Source organism: Netta rufina (genome assembly GCF_964035555.1).
Source record: "Netta rufina genome assembly, chromosome: 5".
Classification (NCBI taxonomy): domain Eukaryota; kingdom Metazoa; phylum Chordata; class Aves; order Anseriformes; family Anatidae; genus Netta; species Netta rufina.
In genome coordinates this window covers 38,530,958-38,553,034 of record NC_140128.1, presented here as the reverse complement: position 1 = coordinate 38,553,034, position 22,077 = coordinate 38,530,958, and the positions used below count along the sequence as shown (strand labels likewise).

Here is a 22,077-nt window from a genome sequence, read left to right as displayed (position 1 = left end):
ACATACGACACAAGACACAATCTGTCTATACTCTTTGCATAAGAGCCTTGGACAACAAGGCCAAAGAAGAACATCTCATACGTGACAAGAAAAGATCAGCGTGGCAAAGGGCAGTGATCATTCTTTCACAGATCTGCGTGAAATAAGTGGTTCCCTAATAGCCATCCATTGTACAGGCCTGCTTATTCAGAGGTTCTGGTCTTAGAAGGAAGCACAAGGCTTGCTATGGTTTGCTGAAGTCCAAAAGCACCCTTCTAGAACCTATCAGCTACCAGATATACTTGTTCGTGGTTTTATAATAGTTCTAAAGCAAAAGCAAAAATAATCTGAAGATGAGAAAGCAATACACACACACACACAAAAAAAAAATTAAAAAACAGAAGTATGTCAGAAGGAAGACAGATCATCCCAATTTAAAAATAACTAGCACAAAAATCTCTCCATCACTTACCCTATATCAAGAGGACAATTACTGTCAAAATCCGATATCCATACTGGGAAGGAAAAGAGGCTAGAGTCCCCGAAGTCTCTCTGCCTGTGGCTTACAGAACTAAATAATGTTTGGAACAATGGTCCTGTCAGTGACATGTCAGCAACACATTTATTTTAAAAAAGCTAAATTCAAGTTTTAAACACAAGTAACTGCAAAAGGAAGAAGCTTTGGTTGATTATCCATCTTGTCAAATACGCCAAAGTTAGCAATCAACAGTTTCTCTAGGCAGTTTCCAATGAACGGACAGGTTGGCTCACTCCTTACTGGGAAGGTCAGACATCTAGCAGTGACACTGGAAATGCTGCCATGCCAGCATCACACATGCTCACAACATCTCAGCCAGCATTTGGGAGTCTAATGGTGCATACAAAGTCTGAGCTGATCAGCCACAGCCAACTCGGGTTGCTGTGAACTTATTGAGACAAATAAATAAAAAAAAAGCAACATGAAAAAATAAAGCCAAGCACCTCTAGGGCCAGACCCTGAAGACACAGGAATCAAAGCTTTTTTTTTTTCTCCTCTCCCTATTTACAAAATGCCATTTAGAGCTGATGTGGCCACTTCAGTATTGTGAGGAAATGTCTTTTATGCTAAGCAGTCTTAAGTGTGTTGTTCACAGACTCTGCGGGCTGCGTGCCACCATGTCCCACAGGGTGTGTCCCTCCCACCAAGGCACATGGAGGGAGTTCAGTCTTCTGTTTCTTCATATGTAGTCTCATCAAATGGCCGGTCCAAGAGAGGTACCAAACGGTGACGGGAATATTTCAGTTGCAAAAGGTCCCCAACTTCATTGATTTCTTTTAACGCCTGAGAAAGAGATCACAGGATATCAGCAGAGGAAACAGATGCAAGAAAGCTATCAGCACATCTTCCTTTTTGCATGCCAACAGACCACTCTGACAGCAAAGTAGGATTTCACCAGGCTATAAGTTTGCAGGTTTGGAAGTGTGCAGGATTTGTTTTTGATTTTTGTATTTGGAAGCCTCTAGACCAAGTGAGCAGCACTGGTCGTTCAACTGAGAGTGACCCTGCGCTACCTGACTACTCCAACTCCAAGGCAAGAACATAAAAACCATCAATGTTACCCCAAACTTCACTGTCAGCCAAAATAAAGCCATGTCTATTCATAGGCAGATCAACTGGGAACAGTGCTCCTCCTGTAGTCCCAAGTCTCAGTAATTAATATTTAATTAAAAAGACCTTTGTGTGGATACCAATTGTGTGCTTATTGGCAGGGCGCACCGGGCACAAACCTACGGATAACACTCTCTTCCTAAGGAATTAATAAAGCTGAATTGGAAAAAACATACCTGGAGGTTTGACTCTCATTCTTGTATCATACAATATGAAATCATTGTGCATGCTAATACACTGTGCCTGAAATACTATGGTTTTTAAACTACAAGGCAGTGAAATGCAGCCTGTGATATTATGCTAAGAGCTTCTGTTGATGTATTTGTTGTATCTGCGTTTGACTAATTTAAGTTGCTCATATGCAACTAGAGATGCAAGCTCTATATCATAAATAATATTGTATGGGAGATTTTTTTTTGCCAAGGAGAAGTCATTCAGGGTAGGACCCCAAGCATTTTTTTTATTATTTTTAATTCCCTGGAGAGCAACCCTCCCTAACTGTTGCCACAAAGACACCACCTCAGCAACTGATGGCCCAGAACACTGCAAATGAGCTAACAAAACCTTTCACTATGATACGCATGGAAATCATGGGAAGTTTACCAGAGATCAAGCATCTGCAAGCATAATAAGGAAAGTCAATACTCATTTAATTGTGCAATCTCTTTGGGAAGACAGTCTCACAACAGGATTTGTTACAAGTCAAACTCTAAGCTTCGATTTATTTCTCTACAGATCATTCCTGGAACAATGTCCAAAAATAAGTCAGTTGCTGCAGAAGAATTTCTAACAGTATGTGATGCTAATTATCTTATACCTGGCAAGTGACAAAGATGTGTGCAGAGGATGACTTTCAGTGTGATTTCTGAACTCAAATGTTGGCATTCTGCATTCCCTTGAAGTTTAAATGTGTTCAGATCAGTACACTCAACATTCCTTTAGAATGCCACCAATTCAACAGTAATACTCTGATTTTACCATGTTCTGGGTCAGATGCCTGTCTGCTGAGAATAGTTGGCAGACCGGGGTTAATATCCCTACATGCTTTTCCTTCCTGGATGAACAGTCCAAGTTTTTGTTTCTTTAAACAATGGCCCCTCATGCTTGTTATATCTGGCAGCAAGAACTTCTCCACTCTAAAATCTGAAGGAATGGAAAGCCCAGAAGTTGGACCTCAGTTTAAAAAAAAAAAAAAAAAAGCACAACAAAACACCAAGAGCATGGGCACAGTTTGCCAGAGCTTAAAGTAAAGACCCCATATGGAAACAATTTAAGGTTGAATTTCTGTTGAAAGAGTCTGTTAACTGTTATTCTTGAACACAGATTTAGGATTTTATTAATTTAAAACAAAAAGGTCCATGTGACTAGCAAAGAGTACAAAGGAAATGGCATTGGTGAACTCTGACTTCAGGAGAGTGTAATATATTTTTCATCACTGAAAAGAAAGCACCAGCCCACAGGGATGCAGGTTATGAGGGACTTCACTCTGATCCTGAGCCAAATATTTTCAGGCAAGGAAGTTTTATTTACATAAAACGGTTAAAATTGTAACTGAGAACTGTTCACCATCATGTGGGTTTATTTAATAAGAACAAGGAAGCATTACAAATATCAGCATTTACAAGACAAGCTTCTCTTCCCCATAGTCCAAACCCGGATTAATTTTGTTTAGAAGAAATGCCGTGATAACAGCACTAGTTAGCATCCATACACACGTGGATGGGCTACCCACTTCTGTCTCGGACTCGTACAAGCTCTTTGCAAGCTCTTGTACTCATTTCATTTTTTTTCCTCTTGGATATTGTTGCCACAGTTCAGCAGAGGGATCAGATCTGATGCCTGATGCTGTCTTAATTACTAGCTGCCTAAAATCAACTCCCTTTCACTACAACACAAGACAAACACAACACAAAGTCACCGACACAAAGACTTGCTCCTTATTAACTCCCCTTGCCAGTGTTCTGGGTTCAGAGCATTCAGTTGTTTTGAACTTTTAAATGGTTTATGCCAACTTGGAACAAAGCCCTCACATGCTGAATTAAACCAAGATTTCTTCATTCACTTCAAAATTCACACCTCATTTTGTCCTTGATTAATTTTCTTAGGCAGACAAGCCCTAATATATTAAACAAGTATTTCTTTTGGTTTACTGCATTTAGCACCTACATGGGTACTCCAGAAATGAGTCTTTAGAGTTAAATGCACAAAACTTGAAATATTTTCTGGAAAGTTGAAAGACTTGTAAGTAGGTTGATTAAAACCAAAAACCTCTTTTCCTCAGCAGGCTAATAAAAGTTGCAGATTGTTTTTGGAAAAGAACAAGTATAGTACTTGTAAATATTCTGTGAAAACAGCTTGGTAAGGTTAAGACTCCAGCTAGTAGCTAACAGAGAAGACAAAGGCTAACTGACAGCAAGAAGTTCTGTGGCAGCGAAGGATGAGAAGTTTGAAACCTTTTTTTGACTTGTTGGCAAATGTCTGTTTATATTACAACTCCTACTCACTGTTCATGCTATGAAATGTTACTGCCTGATCATACTTGGACACTGGGCACAATTTCTCCTTTATAATTCTATGATGACTATTCCCAGCCACCTTCTTGTCCATAACATATTTGAAAATACTTGCAAAGATTTCTCACTGACCTCATGGGCCTTTAGATTCTTCAATGCAAGTCTTACCAGTAAGGACTAACAACAAAGGTAGCATGTAACTTGACTTATTCCATGTACTTTGTCACTAGGTTCCTATGCCATTTAGCAGCAGCCCCATGTTTCCCTTAGTCTTCCTTTTGCTACAAATATCCCTAAAAAAGCCCTTCTTGCTGTATTTCACGTACTTCAACACATTCAGCTCCAAGTGGGCTTTTGCTTTCCTGACCTCATCTTTGCATGCTCAGGACGTCTCTGTATTCCTTTCAGGTCCTGCTTGTACCTCTTAAATGCTTTCATTTCATGTTTCAGTTTTGTCATTTTGTTCATCCATGCAGAGCTCCCATTGCTTTTGCTTTCCTGCATGTCAGGATAGAGCATTCTACAGCCTGGAGATAAGCACTTGGAGGAGTGTGGGGAAGGAAAGTCAACCCCCTCCTCTTTTCAGGACTGTATCCTATGTGATTATTTCATGCAGCCTCTGTAAAGGGCAAAGTCTACCCTCCTTAAATTCAAGGTTGTGACTCACACTAACTTAGGCTCTGAGTCAGAGAACAACAGAACTGGAAAAATCACAATGGAAAACTGAGCCTAGGACAGACTATGTATATGTCTGTCTTATTCAGAAGACTCAAAAATGAATGTAGTTACCATATTCAAAATGTATAAAGGATAGTCAGGTTTATTCATAAATCCCCCGCCAATTATATTGGTCAGAGAGTAACTGCCATCCTTCATTTTTAAAGTAGCATCTCCTAACTGAGATACAGACCTCCTTTAAGAGGGTTGCTGCTCCTGCTGGAACATGCCTAGTGTGGGCAGGAGCCAGCAAGGCATTGCACATGGCACAGCCTCATTCAGGAGGGGATCATTTATGATACAGTGCTCTGAAGCCATAAACAAGAGCTGGAATAGTAATGTTTGGAATAAATGTGCTCACTGGTAAGCCACATGAAGGGGTTTGCAGTTGCTCTTGAAAAGAATACGGATGTTTCGTGGGATCTTAGGCCTTTTTTTTTTTTTTTTTTTTAAATCAACTTGTGTCTAGTATCAGAAGCACCAGTTTTTTTCCCTTTTAAAAGATTCCATTTCACAAGCTCAAGAACTGAAGGCAGAGCCTCTAGAGAAGGGAAAAAGCAGTGTCTCAAGGGAACAAGACTGTCCCTCTTGCATATTTGAAACAGGAAGAAGTTTCTGACATTTACTGAAGGCAGCCATTCTGCTTTGTTGGGGAAAGGAATGAGATGGTGTCATTGCCAGCTCTACTACACAAGGCTTTGAACATTAGGTTCAACTCATTTGCATACCAAACATCAAACCAGTCTACAAAAAAAAAAACAACCACAAAAAAACAGAATTGTTATCTCTGTTTATAGAAGGCATAAGCAAGAGGGAGACAAGATGAGACACTTACCGTATCAAGCATCTCTTTGGTATGAGCTGCAGACAAACAGAATCTGGCTCTGGACTCGATGATTGGTGTGGCAGGGAAGCCCACAACCACAACACCAATGTTCCTCTTTAGCATCTCACGCCCAAACGCACTACCAGAAAGAACAAGGAAAATAGTCAGAATGATACCAGGTGAGGCAGAACATCAGCATAAAGGTCTCAGCATGTTAACTCATATTGGCCTTTATTAAACAAGCCAGTAACACTGAAACTGAGCTTCCAGTGCTTTCTTGTGGAGGTAGAATGTCTCATCACAAGGCCCTCTACTTCAATCCCAAGATGGTAAACCAAGGATGACCGCATGTGGCGGGGGCTGGTCTTTTGCCAGGCTGTTTCCAAATGGATTTGTAGCCTAAACTTGAAAATATTTCTGATAGGAAACTGAGATGTGGGCTCAGAAGTTGGACTACACAAGGAATTGACCCCTGGCGCAGATGATACTGCAATTTCTAAATGGTTTGTTTCTACCAATTAAATGAAATTCAGGTACGTTATGGAGTCACAGAATGTACGACTTTTTAAGTGCTTTTCATGGGAACATTAAATCACCACAATAAATTAAGATCATCTAATGTAATACCAAACTTTCTTAAGGAAGGTGCAAAAATCTCACTCAACAGTCACAGAATATCTTCACGTATGCAATGAGAGGAATGACTAGATTCTTTCCATAACGGCAGTGCAATTGTGGGTGTTTCTAGAGGCCACAATAAATGGTTCAGCCCTTTCAAACTGACCTTCTTCTCTTTAGAAGTAGCAATGAATTAAGATTGATGGGCACCTACAACAATAACACCCTTTTACTTGTGTTTTTTTTAATGTTTTCTGCCTTCTGCTGCAACATTTTATAAATAAGTATATCCTAATATACTTCATTTTGTATCCAGTTAGTACTCTCAAACTTGAAACAGACTTCAAGAGAGAAAGAAAGGATGAGGTAGACCCAATGTAGACACCAATGGCCAATTCTCAGAGCTCTGTGCTCTTGCCTATTTTTAACTAAGCTACTGGCCCAAATGCTCAGCTAGCAAACATTTCCATGAACATTTCCAGGGAAAAGATTGCACTGATTAGTAGAACAGCTGGAAGGTAGACACAGTATGCACCGTGTGCTGGACAGCACATATCACAGGCTCCACAGCACCCATAAAGATTTTATGGGCCTTTTAAATTTGGTTGCACTGAGGAGGGTGGAAGACTACCATATCTAGCTTCATGAAGACAGATAGATGTTTGTTCCCTCACGGAATACAGCTGAGCCAGACCAAAGACTAGCTGAGCTGGAAGAGCACTAAACGTGTTCTGTACTGCTTAAAATGAAGCTATGCTTTCCAAATCTGAAAGTGTTGGTTGAGCACTGCATTATGCATGGACACTAAAAAGCAGCTGTCAAAGCCAAGTTGTCAATGAAATCAGGATGTTTACATTGCAAAATATTTTAATATACAAGTTATATCCTGTTAGCAGAATTTCAGACTTAAGTATCCACACAGCAGTCCACAAGCATTTCTAAAAAAAAAACCACCATGTATTAGCATTGTATTAGTACTTACAATAATCATGCCTGAGCTATTAAATCACTACAGTAGTAGTGTGTTCCGCCTTCTCTTTTTTATTTTATTATCAATGTTGTTATTTTTTAATTTTCCAAAGTTCAGCTATGGAAATGTTCACTGCTCCTGACCCATGAACTGTTGAAAAGTTCTTCCAGTAACATTCTTATATGAGTTTCCAATCAATTTCAGCTTCTCTTTAGTGAATATATGCACTCTATATATAAATAAAATGAAAGCTTTACACTACTGTATGTCACGTCTTCTTTACTACTGCATGTCACGTTTTACAAATTGCTTCTCTGAAGTGCTCTCCTGCAGCCCCAAGTTACAAGCCCCAGTTTTCTCCAGATCACCTATAGGAAGTTTCTATGTTTTACGAAACTTAGTAATGGTCACAGAAGTAAAAAACAGAACAGTCTTTCCTTACATTTACAGAAGTCTTAATATTCTTTTAGCATCCTAGCTCTAAAGTAGATGGATGAGAACTTATCCTGTTAAACCTACCCAATTTTTGCTGGCATGTACAGCATCAGAGGCACAACAGGGGAGTCTTCATTTCCATAGATGATAAAGCCCATCTCTTTCAGTCGTCTCCTGAAATACCTTGTGTTCTCTGCTAGCTGCTGCACACACTCTTTCCCTAGAAAAGAAATTAAGATAAGACCATGAACACAACAGTCCTAAATCATGTGTAATTGCAGCACAAGACCTCTTGCTAAAGTACAGACCATGAATGTATCCTTTGTGCTTATGGAAGTTTTAAAATTAGAACAAACTGAATTCTAATCTGTATTTCTCTCATGTAATCAAGATTAATTACTCATTTTCAGATAAGGCTGTAGCTGAATGGACTGACACATGCATAATGGACAAGCATAATTGTCAAATCCAAAACTTCCCTAGTTTTTCTGCATCAGAATTGTATCAAGAGATACAAATCTGACAAAATGATATAAAAGCCTGTTTTTAAACAAGCTGCAAAACTGGCTCAAAATTCACTGATAACTGCATGTTGAAGAAGAGTTTGCTTACACTTTGAATAGTTACTGAACATGTATCAGCTGAGGCTCTTCACTACGCATTGTCCTGCCTGCCTGTATTGATGCAATTTACCATTTTTCTCATAAATCTGCTTGCTGAACTGATCATGTGGCTGCTCCCTAGCCTTTCTCAGTGAAAGTGAGCTGGGTTTGATTTAAACAGATTACCTCTGATAATCCAGATCACTTTGCACAAGCAGCAGCAGCGGTCAATTTATCATGTGTTCAGCCAATTTATTTTTTTTTGACATTTGGCAAAATTAGTACACAGAACATTGGATTGCTGGTATAACTTAAATACTCCAGCTACCCATATATGCATTGGACAGCCTATTTATCAGTCAAATTCTAAAAGATCCACAAATTCTCAGCTAAGCAGATGAATGCAATAATGCATTTCTGATTACCTAATATTCTAATGCATTTAAGAGAGAAAACACTGCTGTAAGACTATGACAGGTAGGTAACATTTATACTTGCTGGTCTCTGGTCCACAGCGTATATTTTTGGATAACTGATCATCCAGCCACAGCCTTCACTAAATGAGTAATTCATATAGCGAAGCACTAAATCTTCCAGTGATGATATATGCCACATAGTGAAGCTGGCTGCTAGATATTAATAGTCTCCCTTTAAAGTCGCAGCTAACATAAGGTGATTACCCAAAAGGAACGCCAGGCCTCAAAGAGACATCCACACCCACATAGCTATGCTCCAGGCCAGAACAAATGTAGTTTTAAGAGCCTATATGGTTTTTGTAGCCAAGAGTATCAGACATTCCACCCACAACCATGCAATCAAAGGCAAAATCCCATCAAAGGCGAAGCATAAGAAAAAAAAAGAATGAAACCTGTTAAGTTTGCAAAACTTGGCCCGTCATTAGTGGGCAGGAACTGGTATTTTTAATTGTACTCACTGCCATTTGAAACATCTCTTCTCCTCCATTAACAACTTTATTTCTTAATCTTTTATCCCCCGGAGTTTCTGCAGAATCTTAATTCCTCTTCCCCCCAAAACAGCAAGATTTCAGTAAAACACAAATGTATTTTGTGCTTATGAAACTTATTTTGTATCTGGCTCACATTAGATCAGATCCTCTAGCTGAGACTCAGCTTTTTCTCTCTGTTTTCAAACCAATTACTTGCTTATTTAAATACGCCAGCCTGCAAAATGAAGTGAAAAAAAAAACAAACAAAAATCTTCAACCTACTCCAGGAGACCAGAGATAGTGGACCAAATGTCACTTCTTGCATTTCTAACATTCATGCAATCAATAAAAACACAGATGTCCAAGAACAGCTGGAAAGAGCTATCTACGATCAGGGGGAAAAAAAGGTACCATGGTACCTCCTGAGAAAGCTGCATCCACTTGTTCCTACACAAAAATGCACAACTTTTGACAACATTTCAGGATTTATAATCCCATCAAAATAAACACGAAATTTCACCTCTGCAGGAGTGGTAAGGTAATGAACACTGCAGGATATCACTGCTGTGATCTGCCCCTCTCCCACAACCAGGGATGCAGATCCTCCCATACCACACAGCAGGAAGTTTACAGCGTATCAAGCAGGAGAAGAAACTTCTGCACCTTTATAGTTTTCCCCTCTATACACTCACACCACTTTCCAAATTGCTTGGAGCCTTCCAGGCTAAAGATTAAAGAGCAACCTTAATTTGTAGTTGGCAACTGCTTCATAGTCTTCCGTAAACATTTTTCCCATAAAAAGAGTTTGATTCTAGATTTGTCCTTACAGATTGAAGAGTGCTTTGAGATGTTTCATGTGCAAATCTCTCAGTTCCCTCCACACACAAGCACCTATTACAGCAACCAATAGATGTGGAAGATGCTTACAGTCTTCAGGTTTGTGGTCTCAAAAGCCTGTCAGTGTTTACTCTGCTCCAGAATCACCTGTCAGTTTAATGAAATAATTACTTCTATAAAAACTTGCTACCATGGCTACAGCAGTATTACTGAGAACCTGAAAGTATTTTTAGTGGTGTTTTCTCACTGCCTACCACACGTCTTTTTTTTCTGAAAAAGAGCTGTAGCTGTAGGTAAGCAAAGCACCCAAGTATTGAACAAGAGCCTGGCAAAGGTTCTTAATCCTGCATTTTTCTTTCTCCATGCATTGCATTCAGCTCCTCTCCTCTGCATGTCAGTGTATTTCGTCTCCTAATCCAACGTAAAATCCTGCACTTGAAGAGTGATGCCACATGCTATTTAAGTAGGATTTACAATATTAGGCAAAAAGCATGCACCCAATGTTAAGATCTGTTAAGATGTGCTGGTTCAGCCTCACTGATGCACAAAGGTGTAGCAGGCTGTTCATTGCTACTACAGTTTTAGCCATGGGTCTGTGGCCACAAAGTTGATGCAAGCAGTGCTCGGAGACAGCAGTGACCAGGTAACCAGTATCACTAATCCCACTCCTACCCAAACCATGTTCAAGCATCCAAACAGGACTTCAAAATCCCTTCCCAGCCCAAGTATTTTCTGAAGCTCTGAGCTCTGTCCACATCTGCTCAACTGAAGGCCTAGAAAGACTGCCAGGACTGCAACACTCTTCCAGCAGCTGGCTTTCTTGGCAGTACGCAGCTTCATTTTAAGACCACTCAAAGAAGGCTTGCTCAGACACCACCCTGCCAATTGTTCTCAAATAGGAGTTGTGCAACAATTCTGGTAACATCCTTTAATCTAGGAAACTGGAATGTGATGACCTTCAGGGAGGGAAGAAAGGGAGGATTACTGGAACTGAATTCTTCAAAAGGCTAGAAAACTAGAACCCCTTATCACAGCAACTGATCTGAAGTCCCTTATGGGCCCCATAAATAGCTTAAACCAGCTACTGGCAGACCTATGCTGGAATTAGAGTATTAACTAATAACTTATCCTCTGCTTTTGTACCCTTTTACAAGTTTACTGCAGTCATAACAAGATTGCTCTTGTAATTTAGTAAAACACTTCCTTGCTTGTAGCAGTCAGGACATCATTTAATCTAAAGCCCACATTTATCCCCTGAAGCACATGCTGCCATGGTATCAGAAGTAAGGGTCACACGCCAGCTAAGGGGGGAAACTCTCCCTTTACAGCCCTCAGCTCAGAGCTGTAGTTGTGTGGATTCAGCAGAGAACAAAGCAAGAACAGAAAAGAAATGCAGTAATTGCCTCTGCTTGGGTAGCTAAGATGAGCTCAGTATTTATAGCTGACAGAAGAGGAATGTGCTTTTACTTGACACAGCCTTATACCAGTCCACAATGACAACAGTCACTTTAAACTGCCTTGGCTCACTTCCATACCAAGATTTTGCCTTACACGTAAGTGCAGAAGCACAGCAGACTCGGTGCAGAGCTGCAGCTCTCCTACGCCAAGTGCTAGTAACCAAGCATCAACTCCTGTATCAGCAGCAGCTCTGCTGAGAAAGCTACCAAGAACTCCTCTCAGACCTTTGCACTGCCCATAACACCATGGTTATCATCAGCTCTGCGTGGCCAAGAATGCCAGATAGATGCTTTTGCATTTATAAACTCTAAGCAAATTACTTGCCCATTCTGTCAAGTGCAGTTACCTCAGGCTTCTAGAGTTTCTGCAGCAGAAGCATTCAGTGCCACAAGCTGGACCAATACAGTGGGTAACGGCTTGATGACTGCAGCATTTTTATCATTCTTCAAATATTTAGCACATACCTCCACAATATGAATAGCAATTTTTGCCCACTTCTAAGCAAGCTTCAAATTATGGTGTTTCTGGATTTGCACTGAGGGACAATGTATCTACTCTTTTGATATTTTACAGTAAATGAAGAGTGGCATATCACATCTTATCAATACATAAGGAGACAAGTAATAATAAAACAATATAGCTAGTGTCTTCCTCGGGGGAAAAAATCCACTCTAGAGAAAAGCACTCAATTATGAATCTGAAGGCGCATGGGAATTAAATCAGGACCTTTGCCAGGAGAGATTCCCACAGGTGAGAAGAATGATACATCACTTGTGACTGCCTCTGCTTTAAAAGTCACATCACTCAAACAAACATAAGTTATGGTGGAAAAAGAATCTAGGAGATATTTAAGAAAGGATTTATTCAAGAATTTTGAAGCAGAAATTAAATTGATACTTACCTTAGTTATCTGCAGAATAAAAAAAAAATGTTTGCACATTCCACCACACCAAACCTAAACTGCTCTTGCAATGGGTGCTTTACCAGTGAGACAGATGAACAGAGATGGCTAAACATTTAGCCACGCTGCTCTTCACGTCGTAGAAATTTACACTTACACTAGGCAGCCAAATACAAGGATTTGTACTACCTCTCTATTTCACACTAAAAATCATCTCAACAAAGAACAAAGCTGCCCTAGCATTTGTGGAAAAGACTCTGCTAACAAAGATCTAATACTTGTATTGTTCCTGTCATCTATTAAGGCCGACGAATAAGCTATCATAGATGATATTAGACTCAACTGAAAATTTAGTCCAACTAGGATGTATTTGCTTTTTCCCTCCTTCTTGTGATCTCAAAGCAGTAATGGGAAGGCAGTCACAAATCTGTCCTAGACAATGCAACACCTCATCAGCAAGGCTTCTTGAGAAATAAAAGGCATGTTGCATTGTACACAAACTGCCTACCAACTGACACAGAACTCTTAGAGGGGCAAAACAACTTCAGCTGGGGAAAAAATAAACAAAACCCCCCACAAGTGGGATTTTATTCTCTTGTCACACTAGGGCTCACTGTCACCTGGATCTAAAACAAAGATACTTGGAGGAATACAAGAGAAGCTGAATGCTTAAATTTTGAGTTATCTCTTATAGAGGCTTCAAAGCACATAGGTCATCTTTAAAAAGGGTTCCTGAGCAGTGAAATGCATTTGTATGCTCAAGCTGCAGTACAGTGCTAATTAGTGAACAGATACCTGTTCAATTCAAAGTGTCACATTAGATGGCTATCACGACATTACTATACACTTGTTCATTAACTAATTTTATAGCTCTTCAACACAGTTTTCACCTTGCAGTTTTAATTCAACCCATTTTTTTTTTTGTTGCTGACGCTGTCATGGTTAAGATGAGCAGTTTCGTGCCTTTATCTTACATGCTGGTGACAGCTAACAACTTCAGTTTTAATGATTTAATGGAAAACTTGGAATAAAAGAAAACTCTTGATACGAACAGACTGCTATTCATTACATGCATAACCATCCCACTTGTGATACTTATTGCCCCAAGTACTCAGTTTCGCTGTAACTGCTCAAGCTGTAATGTAACGGAATGTTCTCAGTTCCAGTTTCTATTATGTGAGCAACAAAATTCAAACATTTACTAGCAGATATTTCTAAGATTTCTGTGAAAACCCATGATGATGCAACTCTGATAATAGCACACTGCCTCTAATAAGAATCAGTAAGTGTCTAACAAGAAATATGTTTTATTAAGAAGACTGGCAACAGCATATTAAGGACATCAGTACAGTTACCAGCTAGAAGTAAAGATTAGAACACATTAATCTTGATATCAAATCCATAAGGTCTCTGAGATGGAAATACTCCATTAATTCTTAGCACAGGAGTTACTTTCAATTTCTATTGTAATTTGTTTCATATTTTTCAAGCTTGTCCCACCTTATAAACGCTTGCTAGTGCAGAGGTGTTGGAGGTGAGAAGCACTAAGCCACTTACTGACTGATGGACCATCCCTGATTTGCAGCCCAATCATTTCTCTTCATATAGCTTATTTAAGTCAAGAAAGGGGTTTACCCTGACAAAAATACCACAGCTTTACACAATACCACAGTAAGGATGACCTCAGCAGGAGTACTCTGCTAGGTCTATTGATTCTGCAGGACTCTACCTGGGCTGGCTTTTATCCTCCTCTTCCCCTGGTGGCCACAAGCTAGGGAATTTAATAAAACTTTCCTCCCATGTATAAATGTTATCCCAAGATTAAACAATTTAATTTTCTGATCTCTTAACAAAAATAAAATAAGCTAACTAAAAGGAAGCACTCAGTCAAATAAAAGTTATTGTGCAGATTATGGTAGCTGGGGAGGGGAAACGTGCATGTGCACACGTGTCAAAAAACATCAAAGAAGCAGACCTCAACCTCCTTTAGGAAACACCACTGAAAAGCATTTTATAACCCAAACAGTAACGTTTACTGACTGTTGTTAGTAACAACAGAGCCTCCATATCCTTGCATGGAATAAAAAGAACTAGCAGAAAGGGTACGTTCTGCAGCACCCACCATCATTTCAAAATGACGTGGCTAATCTACGACCCGGTTTTACGGAAATCTTTGACTACGCAGCTTACTAACATTGTTACCAGACGTGTACATAATTTAAAGATCACAAAAAATAGTAGGATGTCCAGCCATTGCTGAAAACAGAAAAAAAGCCACAATTCATTATGAAGACAGAAAAAAGTGATGCCATCACATCCTGCTCCCCAAACAAGAGATAAGGTGGCCAAACACATGCAACATGGAAAGGATATGGATCAGGTTGCAACACGCCTTGTTTGTTTTCCTGAGAGCATCAGCATCAATGACCGAAGATAAAGCATTATTTCATTAGCATAGAGGCTCTTCTCCCTGTATGCTTCTATCAACGGGACAGACAAGAAAAAAAGTGATAACTTCTACTTCAGAAAGCCTGTGGCTTCGGACATTTGGAACTATTTAAATCAAAGTAAGCTAGTGATGAAAACTTGGTTACATATATCATTCTCCAGAAGTTTGTTTCTTCAAATCAGAATGATGCTATAATATATTCAAGCTTGTAAATTTTTCCACATTAAAATCCCCTTGTTTTTACAAAGGCTTATACTTCCATTCTGTTTATTATTCCTGCATTTCTGTCTTTTGGTTGGCTGTTGCAGTGGAAGACATAATTCAGCACACTCTGTTTTGGAAACAAGCATTTTTCAAATCTCAACCAGGAATTCAATATTCTTCTGCTGATTTAACAGATTCTCCACTAAGCTTTCAGAAGCTAAGTTGCTTCCCAAGGGCTTATGAAGATCTTTTGCAACGTCAACATAATAATTCAAGTTGTTTTCTGGACACTGTAGTTGTAAATACCTCATCATTATAACACACAACAGACAACTTTTTAAGTAGGCATAAAGGCATATTTTTTTTCCCTGCAATGAAGATATTTTTCACAGAAGGTATAGAAAACTGCCTCTTCAATGCTTCTTCTGAAAAACACAAGTCAAGCATGACTTGAGATAACATTTGCACAATCAAAGAGCAACATGTTTTTAGATTTGCCAAGTGGTAGAAAGGACAAGCATGAGTTAAGAACATCTGACTGGGAACATGAGTCAGATTCAAAACAAGGTAGTACCTATTTATTGGAGTACTACAGCCAGGAAGGTGAGAACTAGAAGAAGGAGAGAGAGATTTTAAAGTAAACAACGCTAACACTGAGCAAAACTCCAGTTCGATACTGATTAAATGCCACTTTTATCTTCCAAGGAAAAGTTGCACAAAGAGTGTGATGCTGTTAAAACGCTGTAATTGATGTTTAAGGACCTGTGATAACAATATCTGCTAGAGTTAATTTTAAGAGGCTTGTAACGTAACCTGTCACAAAGAAGACTTGTAACATGAACTCACATCTCAGGGCAGAAAGTGGGAAACCAAGATCGATTCACATGGACAATCCCGCCAGAGGCCCTCACCTACACAAGGCCAGGAAGGTCGCCCCCCTACAGCAATCTACTCTGTTTTTCAGCCCCCTGAAACCAACATTTTCACTGGTTTCTATTAAGAGATTATACTATAAAAACTAATGAAAAGAAATCAGAGTGAAAACTTTATTATACACACACATGGGTTTCATATCTTTCAGCATACTTTTCTTATCTCACTGTTTAAGTTCTAGGGACAAGGTGACTCCACACGTATCAACCTGCTTCCTCTGAGTTCGCGCTCACAAACACTGCACTGCTGCCAATATTTGCAATAGAAGTTCACATCCTTCGCTTCAGACGATGTCTGAAGATTTTCATTACAGATCTACAGAAAGTATTATACACAATTATACTATGCAATCTGAGATCGCACAGAGACATTAAAATGTGGAAGTCAAAACGCTACATTCCCACAGATTTGCTTTATAAAGCATCGGTTTGCACAGGCAAATGCCAAGAGAACCTGGGAAAACAATGAGGAACTTTTAAAAGGAAGTAATTAGCATCATCCTTTAATCCAGTGCTACAACGTGCATTACTGTTTAATAGCTCAAACGCTAGTTTTTAGCGAACAAAACCAGAAGAGAGAAGCAACTCACTGGATTTTTCCACAGCTCTGCTGGGTGATTCAGGTTTAAAAGCAACTTGGAAATGGGAACTGGGCTTTACGGGAAGAGCCCGAGCAGCCTCCACTAGGGGCCACTGCTACATAAAGGGAGCCTGGAGCCATGCTCAGGTCCTGCAGCTGTGTCCTGAGCAGCCTGCCAGGAAGCTCTCTCCCCAAACCTCCACCACATCTCCAGCACATCACGGTAGAGCCACGCTTAATGCGTCCAGGAGACGATGCGAGCACTGGGGAACCGCTAACTGGGGTGGACAGCTGAGTCAAGTTATTTATTCTTCTGACACACTTGCATGCTTCCCAAGTTCACCACTCAGGAGATAAACTACAAATAATGTGGGAGGAGAAGCCTTGTTTAAGAGCCAGCACACTTGAAAGCATGCAATAGGAAATCAAAAGACTGCTGTGAGCTCATGTTTGTTGGCCACATGGCAGCAGCATTAGCGGCAATTTATTTTAGGAGAAGCAGTGAAGGGCTTGGCTCGTGACCATTCCAAGTTAACCCCATGCCTATGGTTTTGTAACAAGATTGTATGCAGGGGATTTGCCTGGATTACACGAGTGCGCCGAGTATGGAGCCAATGCAGAGGTGAGGGCGAAAAGCTCTGTCCTTTAAAGGAGAGGAGAAAACAGTTAAATCTGATTTAAAAGAAAAAAACACGTTGGTGAAGCCAAAGAGATTAAGAAATGGAAAAAGGAGAAAAGAAAAATGATGGCTGATGTTCTTGGCATTGAAAGGTCTCTGAAAAACAAAATTTATGCTAATACTAAGTATCTGTCACTGCATTTGCTATTAAGCTAAACAGTTCCAGTGGAGTCTAAAAGCATGACAAAAAACAGCTGGGTGCCTGTATTGTGTACTCATTGAGTTTATATATGCTGGTGAGATTGAAGCCTTTGGCATATTCCAAAGCCCAGAGGAATATTTTTATATTTGCACTTTCCGATTTTGCCTGTAACTCCCGGCTGTGTTCAGAGAACTCCAAGGCAGCCTGTTTGCACCACAAACTTCATCATAAAGAGATGCAGTTCTCACCATGAACAGATCATGTCTGTTAATGAGAATGGAAAAATTTGATCCGCTAAAGAACTTCAATTTAAAATCCACAGGTTTAAGCAGGTTTTAAAAGAACTCTGGTGATGTGTTACGGCGGCACTTCCCCAGTTTCCCAGAAACTCTACATTGGTGATCACAGAGGAGCCTGACTGAGCAGGTTGCACATGCACTCAAAACATCATAAGGAAGTATTGTCCGTTTGGTTATTTTTTTTAGCCAATTAGATGGTATTTCTATTAATTTTATTAAGTCTGATTTCTTATTCTTAGTTGTATCATTTAAACTGTTAGTTCTTTAGAACAGTCTATCTGTGTACAGCAGCAACCACGTAACCTTAGTTCATGTCCAAGGTGTTCAGAGATATGACAAAAAGATGCTACAAAACAACATGCCAATAAAATCAGCTAAAGTGGCCACTTGCCTATGTACAACCATGACAATATTATGTCTATTTTGATTATTATTATTCATCTTCTGCCTCAAACAGCAGGCTTTATTATCTGAGCAGAGACACTTTGAAGCAAGATACATGCTTAAAAGAGTCCAGCATGAATAAATATTTTAAGGAGTTAAGTAACAGCAGTATTAAAAAGCAATCAATTTAATTTAGGCAACATTTGCCAAACTAGAGGGGAGCACTTTTCTACAAGAAAATCCCTTTTATAAGAGCCTGAAAATTCAGGCTTTAAGCAATGGAGAGTAAATCAGTACAACATGACTGATGTCGGACCCACAAAAACAAGATGGGTTAACAGACCATCCTGCCTCAAACCTGTCCAGAGCTTGCTCCTCAAACCACCAGCTTAAGAACAGCATAAAAAAAACATTCAGTAATAGACACAAAAGGAGTAAGTTCCATTAGAAACACAAAATTTGAAAATTATTAACCTTTAGTCATTAAAGTGAGATTAGTATTAAAGTGAGGTTAAAAATCTTTTTGCCTAGACTCAACTCAGTACCATTTTTATACAAATGAACAGCCAACAAAAAGCAGCAACGACTAACAACAGGGCTTTGGGACTAGAAAAGTAACATGGGCATAAACTCCAGCTGTGAATTTCTACCACTACCATGTGGCAGATCATTTATTAACCACTTAGGGGCTGTCTACCACCCCCAAGAGTACATATCATTTCTGCACACAGATGAACTAGATATGCCAGTGTTTAGAAGTATTATCCCACCTACTTCATAGCTCCTTTCCATGGCAGTGGAAGGCATCTCATATACCAAGGCTCTACCTGAAGCAAGAGGCTGAAAAGGTTTTGCATGTTGAAATTTGTTAAGTTACAAGAAGGAAAATGTTTTACTAATAACAAAATTCTTTATTTTGTCTGCATATATATTTAAACTTCTGGGTATACCAACATTATTGGTAATCAACTGTTATACTTTGTCTTTGCAGTAAGCACAGCTATATAGCAACCTGCATCTTCCCAGTGTGACTGAAATGAAGTTAATGTTCAGCCTAATACATGTTCTCTATAATCTTTTAATATCTTACCAAATTCTACAGTTAAGGACTCAAAGGGAAGTTACGCATGAGAACAACACATCCTCAAGTATTTACATTCCTCAAAAACAGTCTGTCTACAAATCTACAATGTAGAAGACTAAGCACTCCCTACCATTACAATGAGCCAACAGTGGGCCTGAGTCATTAAGATGTGAACATAGGGCCGCTTTATCAAGTGTAGCATCATTACCAGATGCTGCATTGGTGGCAGTGATTTTGATGAAGTTGCAACAAACATGAGGTTACTGACCTACAGGCATCAGAAAGACGGTTTTACTTAGCTCAGGAGATGTCAGAATATTTTACCCAATTCTCTGCTACTAGAAGAGAATCTTCTGTAGCTAATCCCAACAGTCTGTGGATAGACCAGAGCCACTGATAAACTGTCTTGGACAAAACTTTAATAAAGTAGGCTTGTAAGGTAGATGAAGAGAGACTTTTTACAAGGGCATGTATTGATAGGACAAGGGGTAAAGGCTTTAAAGTTAAAGAGGGTAGACTGAGATTAGACATTAGGAAGAAATTCTTCACTATGAGACGGAACAGGTTACCCAGAGCAGCTGTGGATGCCCCATTTCTGGGGGTGTTCAAGGCCAGGCTGGATGGGGCTTTGGGCCTAGTGGGAGGTGTTCCTGCCCATTGCAGGGAGGTTGGAACTAGATGGTCTCAAAGGTCCCTCCCAACTCAACCCAACCCATTCTACTTTTCTATGATCATCAAGAAGAAACTATTAGCAAATGCCGTGAGTTGTTCGGCTATAGGAAGATGACCAGAACAGGAATCACAAAATGCTTTGTGTTGAAATCCTCATAGAAGGGCATAAAAACAAACTTACACTGAAGAGACACCTAATAAAAATTACAACTTGCCTTAAATAATTTTTTTTTCCACCAAAGGAAATATTTTCAGTGTATTGCTTTTGGTACTTCAGAGTTACAGGGTGACAGAACACAAAGGAGGGCATCTTGAAGACATAAGTGGCTATGGCAGGTGCAAGAAACCTGTCTAGCCAATGGGTAGATGTGGAAGACAGTAACCAAACAGCTTTGCCAGATGTGCTGATCTAGGGACATGTAATAACCTGGCTGAGTCCAGGCACAAAACAGACTTGGCAGAATGAGGTTGTCCCACTGAATCCTGCCTGCTAATTAGCACATCCTTCGTGAGAATAGCAGAAGTGTTCTAAACAGGAATATCACTCAACTCCAAGCACACGTTCCTTGTGTTTTGATGAGCAAAAACTTAGTTATTTGCAATCAGATCTGAGAGTATCTACTATATCTATATAGATAAATGTAGATATATTTAATATATCTACAGCCTATGCAAGAAACAAAATGCAGAATTATCCTTTTATCCTTGCCAGCCCACGTCTAGTAAGATGGCTACTGCCACATAGTATTGACTTGTCAGAAACCATCAGAAGAAATCTGGTCAAAGGACAAGTCAGCTTCCCTCACCACAGTTTGGAAACATGCGCAAGCAAATACAGACATAAAACAGCCATGAAGCAGCAGGAATTGATATCATTAAGAAGTGTCATTGCAAATTGCAAGGACAATTACTCTGGAGCCAACCGCACTGCAGTTTTCCTTCATGGGCCAACAGCACTGGAAAAGGTATTTGTAGAATATAAAAGGAGCACTACAGGTTTATTACAGAATCACAGAATTTCTAGGTTGGAAGAGACCTCAAGGTCATCGAGTCCAACCTCCAACCTAACGCTAACAGCCCTCCACTAAACCATTTCCCTAAGCTCTACATCTAAACGTCTTTTGAAGACTTCCAGGGATGGTGACTCCACCACTTCCCTGGGCAGCCTGTTCCAATGTCTAACAACCCTTTCAGTGAAGAAGTTCTTCCTAACATCTAACCTAAAACTCCCCTGGCTCAACTTAAGCCCATTCCCCCTCGTCCTGTCACCAGGCACGTGGGAGAACAGGCCAACCCCCACCTCGCTACAGCCTCCCTTGAGGTACCTAAAAAGAGCGATAAGGTCACCCCTGAGCCTCCTCTTCTCCAGGCTGAACAAGCCCAGCTCCCTCAGCCGCTCCTCGTAGGACTAACTATTATATCCTATATAAAAAAAATAAGTGCCCCAGGTGCTGAAAAGAGGGTGTTATTGTTCTGCGAGGTATCACTTTCACTTTTCACAGAATTCTTTTATTTGGAAGAGATGTCTTGAACTTACCTAGTCCAATCCCCCCCCTGCTCAAGGAGGGTCAGCTAGAGCAGTTTACGCAGAACAATACCCAGTTGCGTTTTGACTACGTTCCTGGATGGAGACTCTGTAACCTCTACAACCAGTCTAGTTCCAGTGCTTCACCACCCTCAAACTTCAGTTTTCAGAAACTGACTGCCTCGTTCTCTTTAATAAACCCTAAAATTATCTGAGAGTTATCATTTATTAGATACAGAAAACAGCTAAAATCACCCATGTTAATTTATTTCCATGTACTCGTGGCTTGTACTTTAAGTCACCTGCCACAATAGGTGTTAAAATTTCAAGCCTATAATTTTGACAGACTGGTAATAATGAGCACTCCGCAGGACTTTTGCTCATCAACATGCTGCACATCAGCATGAGGCATCAAGCCCAAACGGCTGGAAGCTGCTGAGGTATTTTGCCTGCAAAAGGTGAAGGCCCAAGCTGCCAAACCCCAAAATAATACACATCCGCTTCTTATATATCTTGGCAGCCAAAGAGTGAGTCAAATTTGCCAGGGCACTTTCCTCATTATGCATAAAATGCTTGACTGAATTTTAGTTACTGCTCAACATGGCTTCAGTTATTTTAACCTGTGGCCAATCCCCACATGAATGTCCAAACTGCTTAGCCACAGAAATAACAAGCAT

At 39.9% G+C, this 22,077-nt stretch overlaps 1 protein-coding gene across 1 annotated transcript in view; it reads right to left on the bottom strand.

Annotated features, from left to right (window-relative positions):
- Window positions 1-488: 488 nt before the first annotated feature.
- The window catches only part of SPTLC2 (serine palmitoyltransferase long chain base subunit 2), a 68,628-nt gene continuing 47,039 nt past the window's right edge, over window positions 489-22,077 (bottom strand). Inside the window, exons 10-12 of the mRNA XM_084287409.1 lie at window positions 7,791-7,926; window positions 5,693-5,822; window positions 489-1,300 (exon numbers count right to left, since the gene is read on the bottom strand). Coding sequence (XP_084143535.1) covers window positions 1,181-1,300; window positions 5,693-5,822; window positions 7,791-7,926 — 386 coding nt within the window. The 3' untranslated portion in view covers window positions 489-1,180. The remainder of the gene's footprint in view (window positions 1,301-5,692; window positions 5,823-7,790; window positions 7,927-22,077) is intronic.